Here is a 12,370-nt window from a genome sequence, read left to right as displayed (position 1 = left end):
ACCCTCAAGCCACTGTATTCGGGCGCTTATTGCTCTCGTCCTTATCTTTGATAATGAGACCTTAGGTAATGTTAACGTTATGCCTGTATTAGCGTATTGGTAGAAGACATGAAGCGCCGAGCCTCGTTTGATCGTGAATCTGTAAGGCGCCTAGACCCGGATCCTCGGTTGTATCCGCCAAGATTTAATGCATACAAGGAAATATCCTAGATCATACAAAACCTATATATTATTATAGTACAGTACGAAAAATGGGAATTTAGTGAATAGTACAGATCAGAAAAAACAATGCTACCGCGCGCTATTGCTATGTGTAGAAACAAAACGAATGGATGATAATCCTATTTCACCCCTGGTCTTCGCAGATCAGAGGCAAAAAGCTTCAATTCCAAGCTTCAGCCGGCAATCTCTTTGCGGTTCTTGGCAATGCTAATGCTTGATTTCACCAACATTCGGCATCTTTTGTCGAGTGATAGTCTATGATCACACTCACCAGCCCGCGGCCATAAATATGGGTATATGTAACATCACATTTGTTGCATATGGCCGGCCAGTTTATACTTTGGACATAAACACATGTATGTACACAACAGAATTCTGGATTCAGGCGGGAGCTCTATGCAGATTTGCTATCACATGTATGTAGGTGTATTGCATTTGCAGCACCGGAATCGAAATTCGAAAGATAGATGACATTGCCCCGGAATGTACTACATGTGACATCATACTGTTTTACTACGCTATTGCTAAACAGTACTACATGTGTTAACACGATTAACTTTGCTAAATGAAGGTTTTGAAATCCTCACAAATCCCCTCCTCCACTTCCCAACTCTCACTACTGTAGCTCTCTCAACTTTTTACCACAACCATCCTGGGAAGTTATAGTCCTACTGGAGTCTCACATGGATTTGTTCAATTTATGACCCACAAAAATAGCTCGACCCTGGGTGCCTAGCTAACTAACACTCCAGCTTGAATATCACCGTGCGAGATGAAAGAGATTCTAAGAAGTGGATTCCATTCTATGCACTCAAGGGAGAAGGGCTGATTGAGACTGAGTTACACATTCATGTCAAATTCATTTCGTTTTATTTAGTTTCTATTTACCACCACAGTAATTGACTTGATACTCGAATGCGCCAACAAGAAAGTCTCGGACCAAAACCAAAGAGCTCACTCAACCAGTGTGTCACAGGAGGTTTCCATATTCGTCCTATCAAATCATCAGCAAATATCCAAGGTCTGACTGGACTGATTCTATAATCTTACCTTGATAGTCCTTTAAGTGCTCATGCCAGTGTTGTAGTTACAGAAGTTGGCTCAACAGTAGCAGCTGTGACTGGGCAATTCGGTGGGTGGAATACCGGGACTGTGCCTCCGCACTGTGGATCGAGGAAACACCCGCCGTAGGTGTGGCCACAGGCATCGATGTAATCAACACAGCGACTAAAGCTGCAAGTGGCGGTGGAGGTGAAGGTGGTGGTGCTGGGAGGGCTGGTGATTGTAGGGGAGGGTGCTTCGGTAGGGGCCGGGGCTGCTTGAGCAGTTTGAATATAGAAAGCACCCAGGGCGAGAGCGAGAGAGAGGAACTGCATTCTGAATATATGGCTTGGTTGAGTATATGGCTTGGTTGAATGTATAGCTTGGTTGAGACTTGAAGCTGTAGTGATGGGGATAGGATATGGGGGAAGGTACGGAATATATAACCTTTCGGACTGATGGGTTGAGCTATGTACTTGCCGATTAGCCTGATATTTCTACACTCTTTCGTTTGACAGCTGAGGTACCATGAATGAGTAGGCCAGGATTACACCATGTACGCATCGACCATACTTACAAGCGGAACTTCTGCGGTCCTGCGCTCCGAGCTGCGGGCGTTTGGATAACGGCAACCTCATATCGAAGGATCGTCGCTTTCTCTCTAAGGGGACTAATATCGGTACGGTTTGAAGCGAAGGTGGTACAAATGTTTACTATGTGATAGTCGTTTCATATATTAACTATATAAAACATCTACGACAGCGGGTATCTATCGCCTCTGCAGAGACTGCTAAACTTGCGCCAGGTTACATGTATCCAAGGTAAAAGCTCTGTATTCCCCTATCTTTTCATCTGGTGACTTACTGGTATTTACAAAACCAATTACTTGCACACCAGAAAGCCAGATGGCTCGGGTTTGAATAGATGTTGGTACACCTGCTTATTACGGCTATAATACAAGCATTGCAAAAAGCTTAACCATGCCAAGAAGTAGATAACTACACCCCATGAAATTCCCAATCAGGCCACCACCTCACTTGGCCCCCAAAGCCCCACGGGCATGTAATCCAGGGACCGACTGCAGATACGGGGCGCAAGCACGTCCCACCACCATGTTTTGTCAACACACCTCCTTGCGAACGGTGGAGTATGCAGAATTTACCCCCATGATTTCAAGGTCTATCGTCCTATGCTATCTAGCCGATAGCATGATGGATACCTTCCCGGACTCCGGAGTGCCTACTGGTGATTAGTTTTTGAAACCCGGATATCCGATTGTACGTACGCGCGTATCAGGTGATAGTGTTGGTTTTAACATGGGGGATTCTAAAGATTATCAAGTACACGTATTATGTTCATCAGTTGATGAATTTCCCGTCATGTCGAAAGCTGCAATTCTGTTGCGTGGCCGGCAGGGGATCCAAGCCATGGATTATCACTCGTCAGATATTTTGGTCTGCGACTTGCCGCATTGCCGCCTCGCCTCCATGGTATCAATAAAGACGGGAGAGATAATAACTACATCATAACACTGAAATACCCATATACGCATAAGATAAACATCTACTTATTATAAACTCGAGGCAGTTCTACGCGAGGAAGAGCGTCTTTCCTACTTCTCCTCACCACAAAAGTAACCGTGGATTAATTAGAACAAGCTTTACTAGCGCGGCCGAATTATCTTCCCACTCCATATCGAAATATGACTACATGTATTCTTATGGCGCCGGTCGACGTTAACATACCTTTGCGGCCATTCAAGGTCAACCCTAACCCTTGATTTCTCCTTTTCATACCTACAGTACGATTTAGACCTATTCTCGCCCCACCTAACCCTGGAATTCTACTGCATTTTGGGATCGGCCATTCTGGTTAAATCCTACCAGTTTTGAGGAGCTATCTCGCTCAGCGAGGGAATGATTGGGAGTAGATAGAGGCAGACGGTTGGTGGGTAATCACTAGCTTTAGCTCTTCTACGTGTTAGAATTTTTATCAATTGCGTTGTGTGGTTGAGGATAGATTTTCTGTGGAGCATGAGATTTTCGTGACCGCGCCATACGTCTGACGCCTAATCCTAACTGCGTGACTTGGCCGGATACGGAAATCGTGGTGTAAAAACCGACAAAAGTGACCATGGCTAGTTGACCTGCCACGGATCACATCTCGAATTAGTGGAAGGTCAGGAGGAGTGATCCAATCCTATAAACCCCATGTCAAGACTTCTGTATCCGGCTTAAATATTATTCAGACCTAATGGCCTAAGGGGTAAGAGATAAAACAAACGGTTCGCATGAACAAATATAACGGCGAAATCTTTACTCAAAGCATAACCTTCAAATATAGGAGTGAATTCGTCTATATAGGCATATACCTCATTCATATATCGTCCCCATGAATACGTCTATAACATTTCATAATTACCAGAAGCTGAAACAATAGGTATGTCCGCTCAATAAGCTCATTCCACATAAGAAATGGGAAACAAACTATAAAGACACAAAATCGTAAAAAGAAATTAACTACAAAGGAAATAAAAGGGAGCGACCTAAGCTAGTAACTTAAGAGCGTTTCCACCACCTCTTCTTCTCCGGCTTTCCGTAACCCTCTTCTGAAACGTTCGCATTACCAACAATTGTCAAAAATACTTGGTCTAGAATATTCATTAGCTGTCATATTCATCAACTGGGAAAGAAGAAGAAACATACCAAGTGTACTCTGACTGACGCTATAAAATTCCAGCCCTAATCCTTCCTTGCCCTTCTCCAACGCCTTAAAGACCCTATTAACTCCCCTAGAGTTTCCTTTCCTCGCCATTTCCTCAACTCCCTCATCATCAACCTCCGCCTCATCCTCCGCGTCAATTGGCACAGAGAACCTCATCTGCCCATGGAAACTCCTATCCTCAACCCTAGCGCCTTTAAATCTTGTCAAAACCCAACCCTTAAGCCTCTCCATTTCCTCGGGTGTGCTCGCGGGGGCGGATCTTAGGACAAGGTGAACGTGATATCCATCACCCCATCTTCGGCGCAGCTGATCTCCAGTTCCCATGGCAAGCATGCTCTTTGCAAGGATACCGGCTCGAGAGGCGAGGGCATCGGCTTCTTCCATGGAGTGGGTAGTGAGTACAAGAGACCGGCCGCGAGTTACACCAGCGAGTGTCTTCCACATTATACGTTTGCTAGCGGCGTCCATACCGGAAGAGGGTTCATCAAGAAGAAGAACAGTTGGATTGCCCATCAACGCGATACCAAGAGAGAGTTTCCGCTTATTACCACCAGACAGGTTTTCTGCCATTCGTTTCTTAAATGCCTCGAGTCCAACAGCCTTTATAACCTGTGCAACGTTATGCTCAACATCCTCAACACCGCGAACACGTGCATAGAAGCGGAGATGCTCTTCGACAGTCATACGGTCCATAGCATCGAATTGCGGACACACACCGAGATGTGACCTAGCAGCGGGACGATTTCCGGTGACAGAGATATTCTCAACAAAGATATCACCAGTGTTAGGGGCCATGTCGCCACGAATCATGTTGATAGTAGTGGTTTTCCCTGCGCCATTGGGCCCAAGGAGCGCAAATACCTCTCCTCGGGGTACACCGAAAGTAACATCGTCGACAGCAGTTACTTTCCTCCCAAACGTTTTGGTAATATGCATAACACGTAGTCCATCATTTGACGAGTCCACTCGTCTCATTTCATCACCAATGAACTTCTTTTCACCTCCAAGAGTACCTACTTCTTGTTCTTCCTCGTTGGCACCTTTTGTTTTGACTATACGTGATCCAAATCGGAGTCTAAAACGGCCACTATCCCACCAGAGAAGTGTGCAAAAGAGGAAGATAGACTGTAAGATGAGATAGGTAATTGGGCCACCATAGAGTGTCATTCCGCCAGGGTTGCCTGCATACTGCTCTCCACGGCAGGAGATAGAGAAGATGTTCAGCGCAACAAAAACCGCACGGGTAAAGTTTGAAATTGGTGAGATAGCTGCAATCGCAAAGTGCACAATGTTCAACTGCTCATCGATTTTTGAGGTCGGCGCATAGGTGAAAACTGACATCACCGCAATGAAGTAGAGCAAGAACACCACCGCTACGAGTATCACGAGTTAAAAACCATCGCCCGTTGTCGTATAGGTGGGAACACTAACCTTGACCACCGGCAACAAATGCGAACGCACTCAACTGACTCTTCGCCACCAAAGACACATTATATGCCAAGAGTATACTTGCAATCCCATACAACACAATCACCAAAAATAGATATCCGAAGTTACCATACCAAATATCCCCGGTAGAAGTTACCATAATGATACTTGCGATAACGCTTACGATGAGAATAGAGATGGAATCAAAGAGGAGATATGCAAGCCACAATGGTAAAGCCCTGACACCATTGGAATAATGCAATGCGCGAACATTTCGAATACGTTCGAGGGTGGGGTAAAGCGCGAAAAATGCTGGAAATACGGAAAAAACAAGGCCGGTATAACTGTAAAGTTACTCTAAGTTAGCATAGGCACTTGAATCTAGGTATAAAAGAGGAAATTACACTAGAAATTGGAGTGTCAAGCCCTGTTCCGGTCTCCACGGAATATCAAACTCTGCGTAGCTAGCCGAAACTCGCTGTCCAAATACCAGATTGTTCACAACGTTTTGTACAATCATAGAATTTCTAATGCCTCTGTTCCCCAGGTAAGCGTAGGTAGCCTGTGTATCACTGTTGTTGTTTATGAAAAAACCTCCAGGGCTAACATCCGAATAATTGGCCCGAATATACTGGGTAAAGTCGGGAAATGTATTGACAAAGCTGATATTTGCATCGTTAAAAGTTATGGTTATCCCGTTAGATGAGGAGGAATCCCCCTCGATATAATTTGATATGTTGAAACCCGAGATTGCTTCACGGGGGCCTAGAACGATATTGAGATCGACATCAAAGGTCAGGCTGTAGGTATCACCGCGGGAAATAGTATCCGCATTTGAGCAAGTGGCCCGATCATAATTCTTCAGAAAGATCATAGTCACCCCAACCGCTATGATTGGTATCACCGTTGCTGCAAGAATCGGAAAATAATTTCTCCGAAGAATAGTGAGTCTTTTGCGGAACATAACGAGGGTTTGTTTGACAATGCCAAGTCTCTTCCCAGGGAACAGCTCCACTCCATCATCTCCCTCGCCTTGAGCTTCTTTTGCGTCTTTTTGAAGTCCACTTGTTTCCTCTGCAACTTTCAAGAAGACATCTTCGATTGTTGGCCCATTGACGGTATAATCTACTGTCCCTTGAGCTTCGAGTGCATCCACAACTCTACCAGCTGCAGAAGAATCGGGAACGTTGTAGACAGTTTGGTCGTATAATCTTTTTGTTGGAACGCCTTCTAGTTCTGGACCATCGCGAGTCGGAAGATGAACTCTATATCCACCCCCAAGACGATTTTTAAGCTCCACAGCACTACCGCGGCATTTTAATGTCCCACGACTCAGTACCGCAATGTCATCAGCCAACAGATCAGCCTCGTCCAAAAAGTGCGTAGTAAGAATAATTGTCCTCTCGCCCCGTGCACGAAGAATGATATCCCAAATCTTCCTCCTACTCAGAGGATCAAGACCGGATGACACTTCATCAATAGCGCAGATGTTTGAGCCACCAGTGAACATAATCGCGAGTTGCAATTTCCTTTTCTGGCCGCCCGACAGGTTTCGACTGTAGGCTCGCTTCTTTGGTGTTAGGTCACATTCAGCAATAAGGCGTGCAAGTTCCTCTTTCGTGTCGCCTGGTGATTTAAGTTTGTTCCAGTATCGCACATGCTCTTCAACTGTAAGTTCGTCCCAGAACACGTTCTTCTGAGGACAGATTCCTATATGACCATTGCCACCGGCATTAATCAAGATTTCACCTTCCGTGACCTTGGATAAACCGGAAATGGCCTCAAGAGTGGTGGTCTTCCCAGATCCATTGGCACCAAGGAGCACGAGAACTTGTCCTTGGCGGATATTCAGGTCAAGTCTATCAACCGCTGTAACGGTCTCCTTTTTCCCACCCGAGAGGATGTTACCGATGAAACTTGGGACATATCGTTTTGTGAACCCTCTCAACTCGACAGCATTAGCTGGATCAGTTGTAGGCTTATGGTCGCTACTGCCAGTGCCATAGAGTGATTTCTCAACCAGAGCTCCAAGGATTATATAGCCAATGCCTTGAACGATCAGAAATACAAACAGGGCAATACCGGGCAGGTTTGATTCCTGGTTAGGTGGTGACCGAAGCAACGATGCTCCCTGACGCTCTTTCTCAAATCGACCCAGTAGGACAGACATGAACACGAAATTGCATGAAGGAAACAGCAAACCAAGCACCGCAACAGCCCCAGTAGAAGACTTGTTAAGAACTTGTGCGATGATACCAAAGATAAGAGTTACGATGGTCGTTGATATTCCCGAGAGTTGAGCGCGCTTGAAGAACGATGAAGCGAATATCGACCATGATGCGCAAGCCCATCCCGTGAGGAGGTACCATACAATAATTATTCCAATACTTGTATTCGCAAACACACCATTTCCGATTGTAAGTCCCATGACTACCCAACCAGCAATATAGAGCGATGAAAACGACAGATGGTAGGATATCAGACGGGCAGCTTTGGAAACACCCATTGCTTCGAGAAGGGTAGAAATACCGCGTTCCCGTTCCGTGGCCTGGAATCCGGTATGGTGATAAATGATACCAACATGACTGAGAAAAATGGCGATTGAAATATAGTCGGTGATAGCAGTCATGTAACTAAGGCATGGTCAACTTTATCCGTAATATATATAGCATGCGCAGTACAAATAATCCTTACCGGACACGAATTTGCTCATCTCGCTCCTCAGAAGTCATGTCGGTATACATGTACTCATCTATTTGCACATTATCAGTGCTCCCTGAGTTGGCCCGACTGGCAATAGTTTTATCAAGCGCTAGCTGAAGCGGGAGTAGAAATCTATTCCAAATCGTTAGCATATTCTATCAACCCTAACCCTGTCCACACCTCCGAGGAGGAAACCTACTCTTGCGCAGGATTATCATGGTTCTCAGTATTAATCCTCCCATAGTCGAAGGATGAGTCCCCTCTAAGGGTATAATTCCAAATTCCACCTCGCTCCGGAGATCCATTGAAAACCACAGCAGCAAAACAGTCTGAGGAACCGCGGAGACTTTGTTTGCACTCCTGTTGGAGACCTCTCAATGGATCACTGATCGTTACAACATTTCTTCCCGCACTTTTAAGTGGAGTAAGTAATCCATCAACTAGGTCTTGAACCTCACCTCCGAGATCGTTGGTGACAAAGACAAGCTTGAGATCCGGGTGGGCCGAGAGAGCGTTGCTCAAGTCTCTCACATGTGCAGGCGTCCCGACACCGTAAGTAGCTGGTGGAATGAATAAATTACGAGCATAGGAGATGAATGCGGTGAAGATGACCGGGAGGAGAAATGCACGAAAGAAGGTTGAGAACCATCGGCGAAGGAGTGTGATTCGAAGGGTCTTTTTGTGCAAGGTGAGTACCTGTCGAACCAACATGGTGACCGGTGGCGATCAAGGAGATCTGAAGGGTTTCGACAATAAATAGCTATTTAATTGTTTGTTGTTAGTCTTTGAAAAACGAGTGATATCAAACTTTGGTTGCTAGCCAGGTCCAGAAGTCAAAAACGAATGTTGGGAGCCAGGATTGATATATATATGTTAAGCACGAATCTCAGAAAGTTGCACACGATAGAAGCCTTGCTATCCCAAGGCGTAGAGATTGGGTAGGCACTGACCTGCTGACGCAGCTCTTTTGCAGTATCTGATTGGACAATAGGCCGGTAATATGGCAATCCTATCCTCCTCTGGTGGGGGCGGAGAATGAAAGTAGTGGGAGGAAGAGAGGAAGAAGTTTAAGAACAACGAGCGTATGAAATGAACTGTGTCCTTGAAGATCAATCAATCACAGCATTGGCATCCAACGGAAGTGGTTCCGTAACAAGCCCTGCTAGGCTTGGGTGTCAAGGGACGAAGAGGCGTGTATGTAATGGATGATGCTATGGTTGAAATGAGTGACCAGGAATTTGATGCTACGTTAAGTGATTCTCGTAGGCTGTGATCCCTATGATACTGCTTGAATATTGTCTGTGTGCTTATCGTAGATATGATCTAGATATAAACGGTCAGGCTTAACTTAACTAGCTGTTACAGAGTAACTTACAGATATACATCGTTCCTTTTAATTTTCTAAAGTAAAGTAAAAGGTGAAGGAAGAGAGAGATGGTGACTCTCTTGACGATGCACCCTGACAATAAACTACTAGCAGGATCGCGGCTCAGATAACCCGCGTGAATCCCAGTACATCTCCCTGTTAGGAAACTCAGACGTCCCGAAACACCACCCATCTCTTTTAACCTTCGTTTAACCGAGAAGTTTGGATTGAGGGCTACATACGCCGTCGTACAGGGCTGTGTTTAATCGTGACAGGTTACACAGCACCACTTTCTTTGTTCGGTAGAGCAAGGGCAATTTAGAGCGTCTTGGTGCGTATCATGCTTAAAGCACTGGAGCAAGGATGACGCGTTCATTTATTAGATAGCGGAGCCCGGGCACCGCAGTACCGTTTTTTTACGAAAAAAATCTCTCCTCGCAGTTTCGAGAAGCATGCAAAGCATCTGTGTATCTTCTTGGCGTCATAGGAGAATTAAGGTTAATCTTACGGGAGTAAATTCTCCCGGGTTAAGGGGAAGAAAGAAGAAAAAAAGGTCTAACTTAGCGCAAGCATACTAACGTGGTGAGGCTTGTTGGTCGGACTCCGAGTGGCCGGACTCCATCTTGGCGTTGTTCGTACTCGCTAAGGTTTTCTATTTTATTTCTGTGCACATTCTCAAGACGAACCTATCCTATCGCCTACATACCAATCCTCACGCCAGGAGAGAATAGTGGCGTAGCGCTTGCTTTACGCAGTTGCACATTTGCATGTACCCACCTAGGTACAGAGAATCTTCGATAGAATCACTGTGCTGCATATTTCAGTATCCTCGATCTTGCACCTCAAAACGATGAGCGGACACTGCTTTACAGACTGCGATATGCTATAGGAATTAATGCATGTTATCACATCCTCAAATAACTCGTTTTCCAATATATTCGTAGATGCACGCATAACTAACGGTGACAAAAAGCAGACCTATCAAACAACCGTATTTATAAAATACCTCGATAAAGAAAAGGCATTGCGCATATCCGAATCCCCATGAGTCAACCAACGGTTTTTGACGTACGTATACAGCATCAAGTTATAAAAAGAATGGGAAAATAGCTGTTTTTGAAAAGTGTGCACATCCTAGACTGATTAACCATCAGGGGCTAAAGTACTCAGTCTGCCTTGGTCTATTTCACCGAATTCGAGTATGGTAGGTAGGTATGCGGTAGAAACAAGCTTTGATGAACGAGGGGCAGTTACATTGTAGTTAATTGTGGGTTAGGTGAGCTTAGTTCTCACGCCGAATTTGGACAAGTAACCTCAGCAGGTAAGGCGTTCTAAGGAGAGCATGGTAAGCTCTTTCTTATTTGCTTTTTGTCGCCCTGCAACAAATTGAGGTTGGCAACTGACGAAAAGTAGATTTGTTCCCATTTTACTGCGTATGTACCGTCAAGGTTACCGGAGCACCTCCCGTGGATCATCGACGCGGCTATTTGTTGCAGGCAATCTTCTTTCTAGGATGTCTCATAACATCAGAATCCCACTCCCAGTCTCATTGCCGCCATTAGGGTTCCTCTGAAATGGATGCCGACAATTCACTGCGCCACGAGTGATTCAACTAATTGCTTATATCCTCTTACTGCTCTGCCCATTAAATACGAGCTACAAATTTTGGCCGTAGTAACAGTACGAACAATATTGTTTGTACTGACGATGTCATAGCGCACTCGCAATGGAGATCCTAGTTTGAAAAGCTATACGCTTTTAGGTTTCCCTGAACGATCCATTCATATCTGGCGCCGGTTAAAGCAATTTTTGATGTGGGCTTATTGACTACATGTATCATTTAGGGTCCATTTAAAAAGATATCTGGTGTCCCTATATATAAAGTCCCCATTCTGCGCGTGCGTTTATTTAAAGGCACGTAGACATAGCTATCGATGAATACCGGTAGATCTAAACCGAGTGATTTTACATGATTGAGTACCTAGACTAGGGATACAGGTACTCTAACTCTGACGGAGTTGATACCTTGCGGCATCACCCCCTTAAATCGTACAAGGGCATATCAAAATTTTGGTCAAATACGAAAGAACAATCTGAGGAGTGCCACATGTGTGGTTGATTTTCATGGACACGTCAGCCTTGCTGGTCGATAGCGTTATACCAAGAACTCCCTCCACTTTTATATGATATGATCATGATCATATGACTGGTTTGGTGGTACTGCTTGGGCTTTATTGTTTACTCACCCAGAGTCTTGTTCGAATTCAGACAGGAGTTAGGATATGCATCACTCAAAACCTTCTATAATTGGAAACGCAGCAACTATTGAATTTTTGGCTGAAGTCCATAATACGGAGCCAGACTCTGTTGGCTTCGAGTCTAACTACGGTCATCCTTCGAACACATGGCATAGGCGTGAGATAAAGTAACACATGCACTAGATATATTTTTTTCCTCCAATACTGTACACCTAAGCCCCGTTTATCTCTCCAATCAGACCTATCAGTCTCATCTTTAGTATGAGTCGACTGTTGCACTGTCTGCCTTGTTGACACTCCATTGCCCTGGGATCGAGGTCCATGGGCACCCCCTTAGACTTTTAGCGTGCTTAAAGAACTACACGAAGGAAAGTCATGTTCAATACTGTTGCCTAGTTATAAGACGGTTAGGTACTTTGACGCTTGTAATAGATTTGTACGCCATAGATTAACCTAGGATTCGGTAGCTGATTTCCTCCAAGGTAGATTTGGAAAAGCGAAAATTCCAGCGTGCGAACACTTTTAGGGGCCGAAAGAAATTTATCCTACTTGGTATCTGATTGGTGGCGTCCTTCTCCTCTTTTTTCCGACACTAGGGCCGCTGGTATGTACTACTAGTGAGGAGCGG

General features: G+C 45.0%; 3 protein-coding genes across 3 annotated transcripts; 1 reads left to right on the top strand and 2 right to left on the bottom strand.

The window, feature by feature from the left end:
- Positions 1-1,192: 1,192 nt before the first annotated feature.
- On the bottom strand, positions 1,193-1,598 carry LAJ45_04052 (uncharacterized protein; the record flags this gene model as incomplete). The annotated part of the gene is made up of 3 exons (XM_046113633.1): positions 1,193-1,216; positions 1,273-1,282; positions 1,387-1,598. The coding sequence occupies 3 exons, from the start codon at positions 1,596-1,598 to the stop codon at positions 1,193-1,195; spliced, it is 246 nt and encodes an 81-aa protein (XP_045973362.1).
- Positions 1,599-3,821: 2,223 nt separating this feature from the next.
- Positions 3,822-9,503, bottom strand: LAJ45_04051 (uncharacterized protein; the record flags this gene model as incomplete). The annotated part of the gene is made up of 10 exons (XM_046113632.1): positions 3,822-3,913; positions 3,969-5,360; positions 5,419-5,759; positions 5,820-8,048; positions 8,110-8,250; positions 8,318-8,678; positions 8,815-8,878; positions 9,069-9,137; positions 9,404-9,441; positions 9,494-9,503. 10 exons carry the CDS (start codon positions 9,501-9,503, stop codon positions 3,822-3,824), a joined length of 4,737 nt encoding a protein of 1,578 aa, XP_045973361.1.
- A 1,182-nt stretch (positions 9,504-10,685) lies between these two features.
- Positions 10,686-11,046, top strand: LAJ45_04050 (uncharacterized protein; the record flags this gene model as incomplete). Its single annotated transcript, XM_046113631.1, has 3 exons — positions 10,686-10,692; positions 10,761-10,805; positions 10,898-11,046. 3 exons carry the CDS (start codon positions 10,686-10,688, stop codon positions 11,044-11,046), a joined length of 201 nt encoding a protein of 66 aa, XP_045973360.1.
- Between the last annotated feature and the right edge of the window lie 1,324 nt (positions 11,047-12,370).

This window comes from Morchella importuna (assembly GCF_003444635.1).
Source record: "Morchella importuna strain M04M26 chromosome Unknown Morimp01GS009, whole genome shotgun sequence".
NCBI lineage: Eukaryota > Fungi > Ascomycota > Pezizomycetes > Pezizales > Morchellaceae > Morchella > Morchella importuna.
The sequence above is the reverse complement of the archived record's forward strand: the minus strand, read 5'-3'. Positions and strand labels throughout refer to the sequence as shown.